The sequence below is a fragment of the Cimex lectularius genome, unplaced genomic scaffold, assembly GCF_000648675.2.
Source record: "Cimex lectularius strain Harlan isolate CLEC.00 unplaced genomic scaffold, Clec_2.1 scaffold11, whole genome shotgun sequence".
In the NCBI taxonomy this organism is placed as follows: Eukaryota; Metazoa; Arthropoda; class Insecta; order Hemiptera; family Cimicidae; genus Cimex; species Cimex lectularius.
The window spans coordinates 1,034,950-1,055,859 of NW_019392673.1; the positions used below are offsets into that span (position 1 = coordinate 1,034,950).

A 20,910-nucleotide genomic window follows, 5' to 3' on the forward strand; every position below is an offset into this window, starting at 1 on the left:
CAAACCCTTTTGCTTTTATTTTTACTCTGGCTGTTGTGCAGACATGCTGAATGTTGGGATTTTTGATAAATGAAAACAACCAAGTTGTTATAGATTAATGCATTTTCTAAGATTATAAGTCAATAATTTTTGGACTTCAGTTATTCTGGTGAGGAAGCCCAGGCTTTGAAAATGCAGTAAAAGAAAAATAATTTACAAGGTTTTAGCCTCTTGACCACCCATTTTTGTGCTTTATTATATAGAAGTGGTATTGATATTAGTATTTTTTAAAAGAACCATTTTCTACAAGGAAATCTAAAAGTATTATTGCTAGAAAATCACCAAACTGTCATATATAATTATTGAGAACAGAAGAGGACTTAGAAATTCTCCCTTGATGCCATCATCATGTGTTTTAATTGGTATGCATCATAGACCTGTTAAGTAAGACATTAATCTATATACTAGACAAAACTGTTTTTTTATGAAAGTTATGTTGGATGAAATAACTCGATAATATGCCATGTGAGGTTGACAACGGACAATTACTTGTACTACATATGGCATATAGAGAAAGGCGAATGGTATGTGTGGAAAGATGTACATATTTATAAGTATATAAGTTAGTGTGACTGAGTTTAGGCTTAGAAATTTAATGCGTAGGTGTTTACAACCCATGAAGTCTAACTTCAGTGACTGGACGAATAAGACCAAGGTCTGACCCTGGACTGCTATCTACTGAGACGGGTGATTCATGGTGACTGCTGGTAATTTATTGTAAATTGTACAAAGATGGAATTTTAAGGGGTGGCCGCAATGGTTTTGACAGCGCTCATCCCTGTAAGGTAAAGGTCCGACATAGGCGTGATAGTCTCAACTCTGTATGAGATGGACAATACAAGCTCCCACCCCAGTCTGCAAAAACCCGAAGTTTGTGAAAGTTACAGAAGAAATAATTTTGATTTGACAAATGCGGGCGGAGTTGAGCTTTATAAATCAAGCAATGCATTTGATAAGGGAGGAAATTAATTTATTAAACAATATGAATTTATTTAAAAAAAAACCATAATAATGTATAAAATATCATGTATTATTTTTTTAAATTACATACAAAACCTAAAACAATGCATTTAATAAGGGAGGAATTTAATTTAATAATGTAAATATATTTTAAAAAACATAATAAAATAAATAATTATCTTTTATGGAAATATAAGAGCATAACAATAAAAAATATGATTATAATGACTAAAAAGATAAAATAAAAATTAATTTCCTGGGGTATTTTTTCCATCCAAAGTAATATAGCTTTCACAACCTGCATTTAAAAGAATAAATTGTTATTAATAACATAGTTAGATAATATTAAATTAATCTTGAAGCAGGGTTTCTTTTTATTACTTACCAACTTTACACGAGACATTACAGATCCATACAGGTAAATCGAACTCTTTGAGCTTTTCCATCCATAAAAGTTGGTTTATCGAAGGTGTATCACTTGGTCCTTTTACTTCCACAAAAGCGCACTACAATATGTAATATTAATTTATAATAGGACGCACAGAAATTTTCCACTTACCTTTTCATTATTAAACATAGTTAAATCTGGAAAGCCAGATTTTCTTTCATTGTAGTATTCCAGAAGATACAAAGCGAATTTCATAACCTTTTCTAATGTCATGCAAGTCAACAGTTTCTAAATAAATTAAGAATATTATAAATTGGTTTAGGATAATTTAATGATTTAAAATGTAATAATTACCATCATGTTAGAGATGTCTATTTGGCTAATGTTGAATAAAATGTTTGGTTTCATATAAATCATGGAATAAATTGTTTCTAAATCTTTTTGAACTCCGTCCAATCCTTTTTGCATTATTGTGTCCCGATGAGCCTATTCAGTCAAAATTAGTGAATGGCACTATTGAATGCAATATGTATATAATTACATAAAACAACTCTTTTCTTTTGTCGAAAAACTCTTGACCGCCCCAATCGAGAGGTTGCTTCTGAAATTCAGACACAAAGACTCCTGGAACGAGTTTAGTATCGTATAGAACAGGGAAGAATAGAGCTAATGCCATATTTTTAAGCAAATTTCCTTCATCGTGGAAACTATAAGGATAATCCTTGGAATAATAATTACAAACAGTTTCTTCGACTGATCCAAAAAATGTCTGTCCATCACAACCTTTTGTTTCAAAGATCTGTTTTTTACTAGTGGTTACACTAAAAAATAAAATATATATTAAAAATATTAATTGTGTATATAATTAAATAAGAGTAATTTATTTAATTCCACTTAATTGAAAGGTGCCATTCCTTGGCTTCATATTTAAAGAGTGTCTAGGATTGCCACCCGATATGATAATTGTGCTTGAGCATGGCAGTGAGTATTTGTGTCCCTGTTCAGTTTTTGAGGAAACAAGGTTTCTTTTCATTGTATATTGTACCGATATTTTTGTGCCTAGCATTTGTTGAGAGTGAATGTATTTATTGGTGTGAAAGGGCCAATGGCAGAATGTAGGAATTAACCTCAATTAGATTAGGTTTATGTACACACACATGCATGTGCACACGCAAAACACATACAATATGTATAGAGGGGTATACAGGAATATACAGAACATCATCCTAACTGAGTGAATGGTATGTAAATAGGCAAAAATGTATTTAGGATTGAGTGAGAGGTTGAATGGGACTGATTATGTTGGGGGCTGAAATGACTCATGACCCAGCTGTTGATAGCCCTTGGAACCCGACCTCGGTGACTTGATAGATAAGCCCAAGGTCTGACCCAAGTCTGCAAACATCCATGGTGCGTGATTTTCAGTGCCTCCAGTAATTTATTGTAAATTACACAAAAATTGGATTTGTTGGCGAGCAGCGAGAAGTGATAGGTTCAACTCTGTACAGTGTGTGCAGATTTGGGCTTACATAAATTATTAATCAGTCAATAAAATTAAAATATACTGTTGCCGAGTTTGTCAATTAATTTTAATTGTAAAAACAAAAAGTTTGGATATGGCAAGACATTTTAAATATGATTTAACTGACAGCTACGTTTAAAATGTAACCTGTTTACTTACTTTGGCATAGGCTTGGCATAAATGTAAACCATTTGTACTGGTCCAGGGAAAGACATGAGGTTCGTGAGTTCTTGTTTTTTCAAATCACATAGTTTCTTGTTTTTCTTTAAGAAAGATTCTGCTCTTTTTGATAGGATCCTTTTTCCTAGAAGTGTTAAAGAACAATCCGAGAGTCCACATTTCAACACTTCATAAATGCTATCGGAATCAGCTTTTATGTATTTTTCCATTATTAAAAGTTTCTGTTCATACCATTTTGCCCTGTTAACTTTACCATAGAGGTGTTGATTCAAAAGAAGTTCTAAACAATCAAGGCATTTATCATAACGTTTTTCTCTTTTTAGCTCATTGATGCCAGAGCTGAGGCAATAAACCAAATTTCTTCTGGCTGTAAATCGAAGATGTACATAGTCAAGCAAATCGCATGTATTAAACAAGAATTTCTGCTCGTACATTTCCTCACATATGTCGGCAGCTTTTGCCCAATCTTTATTGTTCTGAGCTTCTTTCAGATCATCTAGAAGCTGGACTGATTTAAAATAATGTTCAAAATGCAAAGATGAATTGAACAATTTTCGAGGAGCTGAATCTAAAGGTAATAAGATTATACTTTTATTTGAAACATTTTGCAATAGATATTTCAGGTCACCTAGTCTACTGATTTGGGGTGTAAAACTAGAAGAATTATAATATGGACATGTCGAAACAACAAGTAACTTTAAGAACACATCCCTTGTGCGTTCTGTTATTTTAATTAGCTCGTCTTCAAGAATATCAAAAGCTTTGTTAGCCAGTTTATTTTTTAAAGATGTTGCAGAAAACTGAAACCCACTTCTATTTGCAATAGATTCGATTTTCTTGATTAAAACTGGTTTTGTACTGTTTTTATCGATTTTCAGATGATCGCATAGTTTTTTCAATTCATTGACATTCATAACACACAGCATCTCATTTAATTCACAGTCTCTATTTAATATCTGAATAAAACCAGCACTTTGCAAAGTTTCTAAAGCAGTAGAAATTGAATTTGTTTTAGGATATGTGATAGACGTTCTCCTTATCCAGGACCATTTTCTATCCAATAGATTCTGATATAACAATTGTGCGTCATGATTCAGTTTTTCATAAGCTCGGCAAATTTCGTTTGTTTCATTAGTGAAAATGCATGGTGCATATATCTTTGCTCTATTAATGGAATAAATTAAAGCATTAGTCGTAACGCCTGATGTATTAATGCCGGTATCATGTGTAATTTTGTTTATTTCATCATCTAATTGATTAACATTGATTTCTTCTTTAATATTTTTCTTTTCTAAATCACTTTTTGCACCTGAAGAAGGAGGAGTGTCATATTCAATTGGTATAGTCTGTTCGTTGTCACCATTTCCAGTGATTTCATTTTTCCCAGAATTGTCAACAGAATTGACTTTTTCCAAACTTTCTTGCATTGTGGCATTTAGAAAAATACCATTTTCACTTTTAATTTTTTCCAAGCTGGTATCACAGTTAAGAGAGTTATTTAAGTCGGTTAAAGGCTGTTGATCTGAGGCGGGGTTGCACTTGTCTTCAACCTAAAATATACATGAATTTCAATGAGTTTTTGAAATGGTTTTTCATGTTGGTTTGAAATGGTTTCATTTACTAAAATTATAAGAAAAAATAAAAATAGAAAAGGTGAAGACTATTCTGAGGGGTCTGGTGGACTTAATTTCTCCCAAGATTTAATAAACTCTCCTGGTCCAGAACTGTATTATTTATAATTTACATAATTTTATAATTATAATAGGACTATATTATTTTCAATATCTTGAAAATGTGGGTGCAGGACCACCGAGGAATGATCTAGCCAACATACTTGATAAAGATTTATTAACTACACACTTTCAAATAGCAAAATAATACTACAGGATTGATTGATACTAAACTGATCTGGCTAAAATATTAAATTCGACAGTTTCTAATCATTTTTGTCTGCCTAAGTGAGGACAGGCAGACATCGAATGAGATTTTTGATAGATCGTGGATGGTAGAGCAATGCACACAGAGAACTTGGGCTGTATTTTTGTTTGGTCTCTGAGTTTATATCCAGACTACAGAAATTAATATCTATTGTGTACTGACTTTATTACATTAGATTTTATCTAATAGTAGTCATAACTTGTTTTCATTAGGTTAGCTTACTTTGAGGTGCCCTGGCTAGAATGAAACACCACTCATGACACTTTGGACCTTTGGGGGGCTGAGTGGTTAGGGCATCCGACTCTTTTCGGCACTGCACCATCTTCAGTGAGGAACTCACACCTTTTAAGTAACGTAGCCCGACTGGCTGTGTGGTGAGTTTTGGTCTGCAAGTCAGTGAACTCATGTTGAACCGGCACATGGCCACTTACTGGGTCTGTCTCCACTTGTTCAATGAAGACTGTGCAATGCCGAAATGCGTTTGAATAACTAAAAAAAAAGACCAAAGCCCATCATCTACTAATGCATTTTAGTTATTTGACCCTTTGTATCCGCGACACCCAACTGGTAGTAAAACATTAAGCTCTCTTGTATGGCAGGAATTTCTGATTTTACACAATATATTTGGTTAGGTTACAGAAGAGCAGAGGTTTTTTAATCAAAACAATTTAAAAAAAGTTTTACCTGAATTATTTTGGAATTGGCGTGAAGTTCCTTTCCTGCGACAACCATTTCTTTTTTTGAACATTTATCTTGCAAATCATATAAAATCATACCATTGTAGTATCCATACACTACATCATTTATATTTGCCATAAAATATTCTTTCCTTTTTTCATCATCTAAAATTGTTTTTCCTTTCTGAAAAATTTCATTCAAAGCATTCATGTTGTTATATATTAATGTAACTGTTTCTTGAGCAAAGTGTTCATCTTTCAAGACTCTGTCAGGCTTCTTCTCTCCGTCTTTAGTGCCGGTTGGCTTTTCCACCCTCGGCGACTTTTTGAGCGGAGACTCATCTTCTTCGAAAGCCAATGACAATTTTCTTTTTACGTTCTTTTCTTGTGCTGTCAACTCTGCGACACCTCTATCATCATCACTTTTGGATGTGCCTTTGGTTTTAGCTGGGTTTTTATGCTGGATTGTACTGTTAGTTTCATTATCATCAAATTTTTCATCGAGATTTGTTACTTTTTTTATGCTGTTTTTCCTCGACAATGGCAGGTTGTTGCTTTGCGTACTGAAATAGTGTGTGATATGTTGCGACTGTACAGTTGACTTTGTCGGTGTCTTTTTACTCTGGACATCTTTATTTGACGATTTTGTCTTTTTTAAGGGTGATAAACTGTTTATCGTTCCTTTGAATTTCATTACACGAATCTATAAAACAAACGCATCAATCAATCAATCGATAAATGATACAAGAAAAAAAAGTCACCTACTTACTGATAAAGGCATTTAATCAAAACAAAGAAAAATATGTTTACTGAGAAAATTGGCGGGTCTGCAAAGGTAACCAGTAACCACTGCCGATAGTGATACTGCAAACGAATCCTTTTACAGATTCGTTCAAGAACGAGTGAACGATTCACAAAGATAGTTGGTAAAACTCACTTTAATTAACAGATGAAAAATGCAATATAATTTAATTTGGATTTAAATATTAAATTATAAATTAAATTTACAACATTTACTTTAATTTGATAGAGCATGAGCAACACTTCGGTGAGCTGGAGCAAGAAATGAACGATTCGTACCTTTTTAACCTAAGGATACAGATACCAAGGTTCATCATGCGACTGCAATCCTACTTGGCGATAAAAGTAACTAAAAGGTACAGGACTTTTAAATTTGGTTTGGCGTAAATATTTTTTAAAAAATTAATCTGTTCCCTTTATAGATTATAGATATAATATTACATAATTAATAGTATATTTTAACTAATATTTTTAACTAATATATTCAGATGTGAATTTAATTACAAAATAGTTAATAAATTTAATATATATTATGCATATATTTGTATAGGTGTAAATATAGACGTATTAGTCGAGGCGTGTATTATACTGCGCCGCTTTAAGAACTATTGTATCCTCCGCCCTGTGCTTAAAGCACACCGGTAAGTCCTAGTTCAACAAGGAACTTGATTAGTAAGCCTGGTTTCAGTGGTTGAATCTCTTCTACGGTTACGTTGTATGTCCCAAAACACTTCCTCCTGCAGGCAAGTGTAGCAACACAGTTTGTTAGTAGGTGTGTTGGTGTTTCATCTGCTTCTTTGCAGAATCTTCACGTGCCTTGTTGGTGTATGCCAATCTTCTTCAGTTGTCCATTTGGTTTGCAGTGTCCTGTTAGGATTCGAAGTTGTTTTTTTAATGCATTCTATTACTTCTTTCCTTCCAAAGTTTGTTAAGAGGTTCTTGGATTGTTTGTGCCCAATGAGTGAGTCCCATTGTTGCCTCATTTTCTTTTTATCCTTCTGTCTTAGGTGCTCATTGGTAATGTGCATTCCGATGCCACAGAAGCATGTTTTCATATAACTATAATATGTATGGATGAATGAAAAAGGGTTTATCTAATATGATACATTACAAAAATTAAAGTATAATACAAAAACAAACAAGATACTTGTTTTATTGAAACATAAAACACAAGGGGTTTTACATATGTACGGTTTTCTGCCTGGGTTTTGAATGTATTTCAAGATTATTATATATATAATACATGTATATATGTATAATTCGATTTGTCTTTTTATCTAGGAATAGATGTAATACGAAGGAGGTGTTAAAAGAAATTGAAAAGTTTCGGTTTAAATTGTTAGATGTATCGAACACTTTTTTGCTCAAAAATAATCTGTATCTCGGTACGGTCTGGATGAAAAACAATTAAATCCTTTGGAAAATTAGGACTTTTGTCATAAAAAGACGTCTCGGCAAATGGATGGTGGTTTTCTGGGTCCGTGAAGTCATAGTTTTGAAGGGGGAGCGCAATAAAAATACGATCAAAAGGAAGTGGAAGCAACGACTGGGGGTCAGATCGGCCGAGAAGCTCCTTCGTATAAGGTCACGGTCGATGGGTGGCCTCAGAGGATCTGAATCGAAGAAAAGGGTTCGACTAAGAATCCGGAAGAACAGAAGACGATACGGACACATACTTTTGGGTCAAAGCCGACATGTAAAGAACGGTTGCTTGATGTGTCCCGCATAATTGTCAGGTGTCATTCTCGGCTCTATATAGAGAGCGAATCTTTCGGTCCCTCAATTTTTAGAGGAAAAGTGGTTATTTTATAGCGTATAGTACTTGGTAGATATCTTGTTTTGGCTTTTGTGTATATTGCGAGTGAATGTATTTATTAGCGTGAATGAGGGCCGAATACCTCATCGACTCTCAATTAGATAAGTTATACAGTATGTGTAAAGAGCGATGGAGGAGTATCGAAAACTCCACCACCCTACTTCAATGTACGGTTGTACATAGAAAATAGTGTATTTAGGAATGAATGAGAGTGTGAGTGTGTCTAGCAATGTGTGGTGTTTAGTGACCGTTAGTTAATGATTATTTGGAAATCGTGAGATGGGTCTGGTATGATGTAGGTTTTAGAAAAACATTTTCTTTATCGTGCCAATGTTTCGATCTTTATTGAAATCATCTTTAGGGCCTGGGACTTATAAACATTGTTTAAATTTTACAATATATATATGGATATGAAAAAATGAATTTATACTGTGCAAGAAATTTTAGTAGTAGTATTTGTACTCACTCAAAGTGTTTGTTTTCTGCGTAGTTGTGTCATTCTTGTGTGTCGTGTTGAGAGTGCCAGTGTCCCAGTGAGATATTGCTGTTTTATGTCTTTATACGTTGGATTTTGAACGGGTGAGGAAGGATGTCAGGATAGAAAGACATTTTTATATGAGGAGTCGGCTTCTTTGAGTTGAAAGGAGCCGACAATGGGGAAAAAATAGGTAATGGATCGGCCTGCTTATCCTTTCAGGATTTGGGGATAATTAGGGAAAGGAAAGTCAAATTTCTGAAGAATTAGTCTAGGTAGAAATGTTTGATGTGTGCAATGTGATGATTGTTTTATATGTTATATTATATGTTTTGTGTGATGTGATGGTGATATATGTATGTTATCGATATTGAATTTGATGAATGGTATTAGCGTAGCTGTGACTGAGTTTACATGTGTCTGTTCTGTAATTGATGCTGTGTTTATCCCTGATGATGTAAACCATTTCTAAAAAGTTACGTTTATGTTCGTTTTGTTCCGTGGGTAATATTTTTGGATTGTTAAAGTCGAAATGGTGTTGGTGTTCAAAATGGTGTGTAGCCGGTGCTGGAGGATTTTGTTTGGGTTTTTGCGATCATAGATATGTTACTTTATTCTCTTATTCAGATATTGGGATGTAATCCAATGTAAGTTGCCGGTCAATTTAGACAATTGATTTTGTAAATTACGTCAGATTTACACATCAGATTACCATATTTTATATATAATTTATTGCTTAAAAAAAAAAAAAATTCACGTTGTTAATTAAATTAACTTCCTCTCTTATTAAATGCATTGATTGATTTATAAAGCTTAACTTCGCCCGTGTATATACAGAATCAGTATATACTTACGACTTCAGGAACTTTCCACTCCCTTCGAGTTTTAGCAGTCTGGGGTGGCACTTCGTATTGTCCAACTCATCACGCCTATGTAGGGTTAGAACGCAGGGCCTCTGGATTCGAACCCGGGACCTTTACCTTACAGCGATGAGCGCCGTGTCAATAACTAAACCGTTGCGGCACCCCTTAAAATTCCATCTTCGTGCAATTTACAATAAATTACCAGCAGCCATCAAGATTCACCCACCCCAGGTGTTGCCAGTCCTTGGTCAGACCTTGTCCTATTCGTCCAGCCACTGAAGTTACACTCCATGGGCTGTTAACAGATAGGCCATTTCAGCCCCCAACTCATTAAGTTTCTAACCCAGGACTTACTCCCACTCTCACTTATATACTTATAAATATGTACATCTTTCCATACATACCATTCGCCTTTCTCTACATGCCAGACGTACGCAGGCTTTGGCCCAAAAGTAAGTGTCCATGTGTCAACCTCACTTTCCTTTTCTTTCTTTTACGCGTTAATATTGAGTGAGTATGGTCTTTCATCGTGTAAAGGTCAATATTCACCTCTCCGTTTACTTTCAATCTAATATATTTTATTATTGTAAAATAAGTATTAAAGGGGACAAAAAAGTTTTTTTTAAACATTTTGTATTTTATTTTTTAGAATTAGATAATAAAAATTTGCTTTTTAATACCAAACCTATTTTTGGTATGCAAAATATGACTAAACTTAAATACATTCAAATTTTATTTTGTCCATCAGTATATAAATTAACACTGTAAAACTATTAAAAAGACAAGTTCTGAAATGTTTCTGGCTTTTGACAAAAAATATTTTCACAAACACAATTTAATTTCGAGTCGAATCAACCAGTCTTTCAGTTATAATAGTCGAATTGCGATTGTTTTATTTTGCAAGCGCGGAATAAGCATTTTTCGTTTGTTTGTTTCTTTTGTTGTACTTTGTAATGCAAACCATCGTTGTCAATTGTTCATTTTGTTTTTGTAATTTACAAATTTGTGGAAGAATGTCTCGTCGAAGCGAATTCAAAAGGGGCGATCAAACTCCGGACGAATTTTCGTCGTGTTCAAAAATAAATTTGTAGACCTTCTTCTCTTTTTAAAGAAAATTCCTCTTCTGACACCCCGCTCATGCTTGAATGGCTAAATTGACAGAAATGAACAACCGGATTGAGCCGGAAAAGAGGGCAAATTTTCCTACCCTCGGTTATATGTAAATAAAATGTACAAAAAAAAAGAAAAAGAAAAACTCCGTAGTACGCTACCATATTGATGACCGGAAACGAGAGGGTTGTGGATGACTTTTCATCTTTTTTTTTCTTCCCCCAGAGTTTTGAGAATAGGATGGTTGCAGGGATGCTGCGACAGAAGAGACGCCCGAATGCCGGGCGCCAGCCCTCCTGGGGACGACTGGCTACTTGGCGCCCTCCGCGATCGATAACATCCCTCCCGACAAACAATTTTATTGAAGTTGGATCTGTCCTGTTTTTACCAAATTTCAACAAGATATCGTCCGTTGTCAAATAAGGGATCAGGAAAGGCTGAATGGAGAATGGACGAAAACTTAAACTTTTCAAGGAGTTAGACTATTCATTTCTATCTTAACAATGATGTAAAAAGATCAGTTTTGAGAGGTGAATTTGTTGTTTGGACAAAAAAGGATTTAGCTATCATTTAACGACGAGCACGCCGTGGCTTCCCATAGGAGGGCGGTCCCCGGGGAACTTCCAGAAAAATAAATAATTACAAAAAAAATTTTATTTATTAACCGATACATGATCGTATATTATAAAAATATTAAAAATATGTATACATGATTAATGTATCACACAGCACCACACTTGCACTAATGCCAGCACTGCAGCGGCACACGCTTTTCGTTCGGTGGTCAGTCTGTGCATTATGTTGTAATTTCAGTGTCAAAGATTCTTCAAAAGGAAGGTGTGCTTTTGTTTTCGTGTTTCGACTCCCACTTGTTCTAGCTTCTTGTCTTTCTCACATTTTGAATTTCGTTATTTTCAATGGTCGTTCTGTGTGTTAATTTGTCATTTGGATTCCTTTGATTTCTTGGATTTTTCGACGTTTTCTTTGTTCAATCGTCGATTTTCTGATTTTCCTTGTATTCTAGCCCATTTTTATCCGTTATATGTACATTTAGAGATATTTTCAACGTTTATCCTGTGTGTTATTTTGTAATTTTAGTCCCAAAGATGCTTCAAAATGGAAGAGGTGTGCTTATGTTTTCTTGTCTCGATTCTCGCTTATATTCATTTTTGTCAGCATTTAGTATTTTCAGTGGTTGGGCTGTGTGTTATTTAGACATTTGTGTCCCTTTGATTTCTAAAAAAGTAAGTCACGAATTTGGCAACTTTTTCTTTGCACAAACGTCGTCTTCGATCATCACGTCTGCTAATTCAAGTTAATTTTATCATTCCACAATTCGTTCATTACATTCAACTCTCCTCTCATCATCCAGCCCACCTAAACATACAACTCTTAAAAGGAATATCAGACCAGGATGATCGTGGTCGATCAAGCTACATTTATTGCTAAAATTTTTGTAAAATTTATTTGTTACCTATATTATAAAAATATGTACACATGGTTAACGTATCGCAGCACAACACTAGCACTAATGCCAGTGCAACACTGCACCGGTAGAACACATGGTTTGAGGAGCCAGCCATTGCTGGCACTCAATGTGTATGATTAGGTGTCAAGGAGGTCCCGAGGCCACCGTCGGTTGAGGCGGGTTGTAGTATGATTAGGATGGTTCGAAAGATAGGTGTGGAAGGTTTGGAATCTGGACCGGGTCAGTTAGTTGACAAAAGAAATGCTGTCTTGGTGGATAGTGAGAGGTTGGTGACTTAATAAGGTGCTTTGACAATTTGTCTGACTTTCGATTGGAAGGACTGTTTGCGCTGAATATAGGATGGCAGTACCCCATAGTGTTAGGATGTATTGATAGGACAGCAGTATAAAATAACGTAAAGGATAGGATCAAGAGCTTTTTTTCAGCTGTACAGCTTATTGTGCTTTATTCCTGGTTCCATTTTTTGGGGGCAACACAAGTGTGAATTTGAGCCCCCGGTGTGCCGGTGTTCTTCCCATCCAAGAAACTCATTTTTGAAGGGGGTTGAGAACAAATTCAGGGTCGCTGAGATCTGTTCCCGCTCCTTCCATTGACGAGTGCCGTGTCAATTTCTTTTCAATTGCGGTCAGAAAAAAGTCCAGAGGCGACGGTGGAGATCGAACCCACGACGGCGGGATCTTCTAGCCGAGAGTTTGACGCCTTAACCACTCGGCTACCGCCGTTGATTGACCACAATGTCAAATTGGCCAACGATATTAATAATGAGAAATGGCAATGTATACTGTCGTATTTATCAGATATTTTCATTAAAATGAATGAGATTAGTCTTTCTTTGTATGGGATGAGTATCCAACTTTCGATGCCAATGACAAAGTTCACACCTTCATAAGAAAAATCCAGTTTTCGGTTGACCCTGTTAAAATGGAATAAGTAGAGTGATTTCCTGTTCTAAATGATTTTTTACAAGAAAACAAACTGGAGCTTGCGAACGGCACGTTGATCTATGAAAAATGTGAACACCTTCGAATTTTGGAGATGTCCTTTGAGCATCACTTTTTTCCTCCTTACTACAGTAAATAGGGGAGTTTATTACTACGTGCCCCCATACTGATTGCACGTATTTCATGCAGTACTGATACAGAGTATTTTATATATACAGTAATATAAACAAATAAAATTAATGTACTGAAACAAACAAATAACAAATTTTATCTTTAGTGAGAATTTTTAAGATTCAATATTTGCATTTTTGAAGATTAAATAATATCGAAATTTATTTTATTTATAAATTTAAGAAAAGAGCACAAATATTTTTCTATTAATTCTCTGTGTTCACTTGGCCAATTTGATCCTTGCAGAATCACTGATCTCCTAAGTGAACACCGTGGCCCTTTGTGTAGGTCACAGTCAAAGAGAATGTGACCCCAGGTTTCTTCCGATCTTGCCTGGCATTTGCATGATGGGTCGTCGATCACGTGGAATTGGAAGAGATACGACTTAGCTCTGCCATGCCCACTCAAAAATTGAGTTGTTTCGAATGAGTGGGGAAAGCCTTTATTCTTCTCGACTTGGAAAAGAACTTCTTGGTATGCGTCGCTTGCTCTGCCGTGATCATGCAGTATTCCATTGATCCAGTATTTGCATTCGAGTTTGGGTACTTCCCATAACTCGTAGGTGCACGACAGAATTCCACGGCCGTCACTGTGCCCATTGCAGCGTCCTTTGCCTCTCGATCTGCAGCCTCGTTTCCCCTGCTTTCGACGTGAGCTTGGACCCATGTAAATGTTATTATCCAAGCATTTCAGGTTTCTTTTGATCAGATTGAAGATTTTTCTTTCGCACGTTTTTCAAGATGTCTAGGGCTACCTGTCTGTTTTAACGATGAGCACCACTTTCCAACAGCTCGAGATATAATGCTGCGAGACCAATGGGGGGTCTTGCAAATGGTCAAACCGTTTTCAAAGCTATAGCAGTCTATCTTCAAGTGAATACGATTATTTGATAGACATTACTTCAGACACCACCTTGATATCTACTTTCGAGTCCAATATTTACCCCCATTTTTTGACTCCGTCTGAAAAACAAAAAAAATTTCAACAGCTCGTTGAAAAAGCAAAACGTGTTTTGTGTGATTTTGCAAATCAAGTTAAGTATGTCAATGTATTGTTTATTTTCATAGTGATAACTCTCTCCATCTCCTAATTAGCAATGGACTTGTTAATTTATAAAACTTTAATTTACTATATATTCTGTAAGTATCTAATTTTAAATATTGAATGCGAGGGGTCCACCCAGGATTTTGTTCTGTGAAAGAGGTCCGATGGCTAAAACGTTTGGGGGCTTCCCAAGGCGTAAGAAATATTGGTACAATTAATCATCTCCGACTCGCCTTCATTATTTAAATTATTTATTTCAGATTTTATACCATTCTTCCAGCATGAACTTATGGGTGGTGCGTTTAGATGAACTCCATTGCATACTTTGTGTTTTGCTTACGGACGACATGGTATTTGTTTGAGAACTCTTTCAGTGAAGTGCAAAAAACTTTCAATGTTCAACACAAATATCGCGCCCAGAATTCTTTATCAGCAAATATAAACAAAACAAAAGCCTTTCGATCGTCATCCAAGTGTAAGAAACTTAAAAAATTATATTACACTGAACAACCGATTGACTATGCTAATAATTGTATATGTTTAGGAATCCCTATTACAATGAATGGAAAATTTAACGACCTGATAATTATTTTGAACAAAAGGACAATCAAGCTCTGGGTAAGGTGAAAGATATTCTTTTAAAAGGCAAATCAAGCTCGACAGAAACCAAATTTAAGTCATTCGAAACCATAGCTGCTGCCTACTACCTTGTTTACATCCGACCTTTGGCGAGTGCACATCTAGACGAAATTAGAACAATTGAATTAAAGTTAATCAAAAATATTTTTCATTTGTCTGTAAATACTTCTAAACATCACATCAGGGCTGAATTTGGCTGGAAGTCTGTCAGAGGAATGGCTTTACAAAAGTGTGGTGTTTAGTGACCGTTAGTTAATGATTATTTGGAAATCGTGAAATGCGGTCTGGTATGACGTAGGTTTTAGAAAAAACATTTTCTTTATCGTGCCAACGTTTCGATCTTTATTGAGATCATCTTCTGAGGATCAAAGTGTTTGCTTTCCGTGTAGTTGTATATTGAATATCTCACTGGCACTCTTAACAGGACACACAAGAATGACACATCTACACGGAAAACAAACACTTTGAGTGAGTACAAATACTTTTACTTTACTACTACTAAAATTTCTTGCACAGCATAAATTTGCTGAAGTTCCAAGGTATCGAAATATAATCCGTCTAATCCTAACTCGTATCGGTCTGTTTTTTTCCTGTATTTTACAGTTAGATTTAAAAGGTATTAATGATCAGTTATGATGACTTCTTCCCACAGCAAACTCTACTGCCGATTTCATTCCACTTTTACCCTTATACAGGGGTGAGCCCTGTGAGTTGATGAGCGTGTAGTTTGGTCCTTTCAGACGCGTTTCAGCATGTCGCCATCTTTAGTGCTGCATTTTAACCAAAATTATTGTAAAAACTCAAAGATGACGATAGAGAAAAACATCCAAGAGGATAAGCAGATCAAAATGATCAGAAACGACTTAAGTACACTTTTCATCCTTTTCAAACTCACCCCTGTCTAGATTTTTCAAAACTTTCGGATTATTAGAAATGGTGAATGATGTAGTGAGTACGGTGTTCAATCCTTTTTTTTTTAAAGATAGTTCTTACTCACATTAAGTTGTTTCGACCGGATTTCGAGCACTTAGCTCATCGTCAGGTTGAACGATTTCTAGAAATCCTGACGATGAGCTAAGGGCTCGAAATCCGGATCGTTGGAAAACAACTTAATGCGAGTAAGAACTATCTTTTTAAAAAAAGGACTTTTAGATTATTTTCAAGTGCATGTGTGTGTACTGTGTACCCCATGTTCGGGCACGTCTGTCCAATTTTCTGATTTTAACTGGTGCAGATCACCAACTAACTCTACTTTCCTGCACTATAGGTCCATTTCATGTACCATCTTCCTCGACTTCGGTTTGAGCATTAATATACTAATAAGGACGCCAGTGGGTGCAACTTAAATTTACCTTTTTATTACAATAATCATTGTTCAATGTTTGAACAAGTTTTTTTTGTCTAGTTTTAATAAATAAATCGATTACTAAACAAGGGTAAACAATTCTGTCGGTCGATTTGCGATTTAATTTAGAGAAATTCTTTTAGAGGGGGCTTCAAGGTAAAACGAATTTTTGCCGCGGGTGCGGATTATCTTAAACCGATTTTGAAAGAATTTTGAGGGTGTGTCCAGTCCACAACATTTACATGATTTTATCGAGTTTTTCTCGAATATCGTGGCAAGAATTAAGTGAGTTTTGTCTGTTGAAGGCATCTCGTAATACATTTCTGTGTTCAGAGGGTGGTTTGCTAGCAGGTGTGAAAAAAAGATGATCATCACGACAACTGTCTAATAATTGTATTAATTATTAGATTTTGATCATTAGCAAAATATTAAATTAGCTAAATTTTTCTCATTTGGATCCCGTAATTTGCGGACCCCTAATCTCTAAAATCACGCGCCAGATGTACTTAAAAGTTATTTTTAAAAAGAAGTAACAAAGAAGACAAAGAAAAAGTAGAACAAAAACAAGGAGAGCACTTTTTGAGATCGTTATTTTTATTGATTTTTAGAGCCTTCATAGATCAGAAATAAATATTGTAAAGATATTTTCCAAATCCCTTTTGAAATGTCTTGAGTTGTTAAAAATAAAAATCGTTTTAATGGCCGTTTATGTTTCTTAAAAAAAAAAAATCATTGTTTAATGATCAACCCTTGTAAACTGTCTTGCTTGAGTGTATTATTATGGTAAATCCATTAATCACCAAATGAACCATAACATTAACAGAAGACAATAATGACTTATATCAAATTGACGTGGTTTTCTTCCCGTACGGTGAAAACAGGACCATCCCTCCGTCCAGGAAATCGAAAATTATTCTTGTTTATCATACTCTCGGGGGTGGGAAGTCTGTAGTTTTCCTCCCCCGATTCCATCCCCTCTTATTTCTTGCACCCCTTCCGCCCCCGGGTCGAGGGAAAACTGGTAGCAATGCCAATGGCATTATCATTACACCGCCGTGTGTCCGAGGGGCAGTACCGCTGCCAGAGAACCGAACCCCTTCGTCAATGTACATTCCGTCACTTATGTTTATGTTGTAAGTTGATTTTTCGTCGACAAACTGTTTTTTTAAAGCTTTTTTACCTGTTTTTGTAGGTATCGTGTGACCGCGGCATTTTGTGTTGTTAATGATATGTAAACAAAAAACAATTTTGTTTTGAATGAAGCCAAACCAATCTTGCGCAAATGTTTGCATAGACACAGAATATTTTGTGTTCCGAATGAATTTTAAAAGTAAAAATTGACATATAAATTTTACCTATAATACAATCAAGCCGGCTATGAAGGAAAGAAGAAAATATTTCAATTTTTGACCCGGGCCCTGTTCCAAAACCGAATTCTTGCATCGCCTTGCAGTTTAGGCCATCATATTTGTCAAAATCCTGCTGTCTACCCTTGGAATTTCGTAATGTTGTCACTCTTTCCTAAACAAATAAAAATAAAATTATTAATTTTTACAATATAATTAAAGATTGAAATATATTTTAATTTGTTCAACCTGCAACTTTACTCGCTTTCTTGTCTCTTTTATAATTTATTTTGTATGTATTTGTTATTTAGATGATTCTAAAAAAAATTTCGCAACATGTTCTTATAATAGAAATTTAGACAATATAAGACAAAATGAGGGGGAATGTAAAATGATCCTAAATTATAACTTTCAAAATGAGCGCAGGTAAAATGTGTTAAATAATTTTTACACAACGTGAAGCAATTAGAAGGAAACAAAGTACGCACATGATATACAGGTAAATAATATATATTTCCATACTTGTTTTAGCCTTTTTTATTCATTTTTTGCCACGCAGGTTCAACGACTGTAGTACACGTAAGTACCAGGAGAAACCCCAAAAATAGACAGAAGATTATTTTATGTATTAAAAAAAATCTTATTCATTCCACGTTAGTTTGTATTTTTAAGTTGTAACATTGTTCGTTAAATATCGCGTCAGATCAGAAAATAAACGAAACCTAAAGAATACGTCCCGAACTTATTAATGCTTAATTGATTGAGGAAATATTTTGTACTTCTTTAATAGAGACTATTTTGTAATATCAGTCTTCATTGCTTACTGTAAAAAAATATAAAACTCTGCCATTGTCGTTTTTATATTTTATTATTACTGTCGTTCCAAGTTAAGTATATGTACCGCCGAAGCGAGTACATTGTCGAACTGTCAGTTTTCGTTATAACAAAACTTTTCCATGCCTCCATTTTGTTCAGTGTGTTCCGAAGAAGTTATAACGAATTATATTTTGAATAAGTACGATTTTGGCAAGTCGTCCGGAGGTTTTATATTGATTTTCGTTATTTACTGAACGTCTTGACTGCTAAATGGATTCACAAAGGTAACTTCGGTTTAGAAACATTTTCTTCCAGGATAACTGACATTTCCACGAGTTGCTATCGTCTTGCTAGTGAGTGCAGATTGGCCGATTTAAACAAGGAATGTGGCGGTGGATTTTTGAGCTTTTAATTTAAGAAAAAAACAAAAACATTTGGTTTAAAGATCTAGTTCATATTTTTGCTTTTTGGGCTTGTTCATTTGTTCATATTGTAAATTGCTTCATGAAATGTGCCAAAAAAACCCGCAATGTGACTGCTGTAAGATATGTTTGATATTCTTGGTTGTTTAGGATCAACCGAGGATCAAACATGTTATGCAGCGGCCGCTTGTTACATCAAAAAACCCACTTATTTAATTTTTTGTATGCTTCATTTTTCACATGTCTCTTGTGTTTAAAATTAGTTCTTTTTACAGAAATTGTCTTCTGTCTGCTCGGCCTGAAGATGCTTTTTTCTTCTTATGCAATTGTCAATTGGTAGTCAAGTGGTGATTAAATAATTGTTTTATGAAGCCAGAGTGAACAATAATAGTTTCCAAAATATGCTTAACATCACGTAACATAGTCAAAATATTAAAATAAAACTAAATTTATTTATGTTGTGTTTAATGACCATTAGTTAATGATTATTTGGAGATCGTGAGATGTGGTCTGGTGTGACGTTGGTTTTAGAAAAACATTTTCTTTACCGTGCCAATGTTTCGATCTTTATTGAGATCATCTTCAGGGGATCAAAATGTTTGTTTTCCGTGTAGATGTGTCATTCTTGGGTGTCATGTTGAGAGTGCCAGTGAGATATTCAATATATCAATATATAAGTTTGACACATCTACACGGAAAACAAACACTGAGCCCTGACGATGATCTCAATAAAGTTGGAAACGTTAGCACGATAAAGAAAATCTTTTTCTAAAAGCTACGTCACACCATCTCACAATCTCCAAATAATCACTAAATTCATTATTACATCTATGATTACAATTATATTTGAAACTGTAAGTACACCTCGGGCTTATTACAGCTATAAAATTGAACTATGTATGTCTAATAAAATGTGTAACGAAAATAATGTTGAAAATAATTTTTTATATTCCTATCCATTTTATTAGTTTCCTCTGACATATTAACTCCAGTGCAAAAAAGGAATAAAGGATGTATATGACTTGATCTGTAAAATATGCTGTATGTTGTCTTATATCAATTCACTTAGCTTCGTAATGTTTTTTTAATGAAAGGTTCGGCAGACGTGTTTATTTAGTTTATGTATGGTAATTAAAAAAAATATATATGTACTAAAATATAATGGAGGCATTAAAGTAATATATTATATATATATAATATTATGTAAGGTAATATATTTTATCTTAACCAAAACCTTAATTAATTGAAAAGAATTTATTTGGTCAAGCGGACCATGAAACCTAATAAAATGTAATATACAAATAACAATAATAAAAATTAGAAGACAGTTTTATTATTATTATTATTTTTAAGTGCAGTTTTTCAATCTTAAAATTCTTTTTAGTTCATACATTAAATTAATGTTTATGAAACATTCCGAAGTGTGGGGGTGTTGAGCCCCATGATCATCCTGTACCGTGATCGGCACATTTTAAATATAACTACATAGCAATGCTGATTGATTGCTAACTGACATCAGTAAGAAATTATAATAAGGTAAAACTTAGCAATATTGTCAGTTGATTACTTAAGATAGGAATTAAACTAAAACCCACCTTTGCATGAACTGACTATCTTGGAAGAATCAATTCCTCTCTGAGCAGATAGAAAAATTTAAGATCAAATACTATTTAAATTCGAAGGATAGTAACATTATTTTTCTATTTACCTTAAAAATATGGTCTTTTTTCTTTTCCATGGCCATGAAATAGTCTCCATTTCTTCTCCTGTGACCTAAAGATTTGTTTCAGAATTGTCTTTTTATTTCCATACCACTTAATTACCTTAAGAGTACCTCTTCGCTAATATCCCTAGGCATTAGTATCGCCTTTCAGAAGAGGACCATTTCCAGACCAATGTGTTGAAGTCATATAGAACATATTCTGATG

At 34.6% G+C, this 20,910-nt stretch overlaps 1 protein-coding gene and 1 long non-coding RNA gene across 4 annotated transcripts; one reads left to right on the forward strand and one right to left on the reverse strand.

The window, feature by feature from the left end:
• Positions 1 to 1,183: 1,183 nt before the first annotated feature.
• LOC106669381 (fanconi-associated nuclease 1-like) lies at positions 1,184 to 6,630 on the reverse strand. 2 transcript variants are annotated; one of them, XM_024225352.1, is made up of 8 exons: positions 6,470 to 6,630; positions 5,712 to 6,407; positions 3,069 to 4,639; positions 1,929 to 2,208; positions 1,742 to 1,873; positions 1,559 to 1,675; positions 1,385 to 1,505; positions 1,184 to 1,297 (listed from the first exon to the last, which is right to left on the reverse strand). In XM_024225352.1, exons 2-8 carry the CDS (start codon positions 6,396 to 6,398, stop codon positions 1,248 to 1,250), a joined length of 2,958 nt encoding a protein of 985 aa, XP_024081120.1. In that variant the 5' UTR covers positions 6,399 to 6,407; positions 6,470 to 6,630; the 3' UTR covers positions 1,184 to 1,247. The 2 variants fall into 2 exon arrangements, with proteins under 2 accessions (XP_024081120.1, XP_024081119.1); XM_024225351.1 differs by having other exon boundaries at positions 6,474 to 6,629.
• LOC106669384 lies at positions 3,576 to 19,479 on the forward strand. 2 transcript variants are annotated; one of them, XR_002909937.1, is made up of 5 exons: positions 3,576 to 3,663; positions 6,735 to 6,861; positions 14,695 to 14,889; positions 14,959 to 15,032; positions 19,258 to 19,479. It is a non-coding gene; the product is annotated as an uncharacterized LOC106669384 (long non-coding RNA). The 2 variants fall into 2 exon arrangements; XR_001340926.2 differs by lacking the exon at positions 19,258 to 19,479 and having other exon boundaries at positions 14,959 to 15,291.
• Positions 19,480 to 20,910: the final 1,431 nt, after the last annotated feature.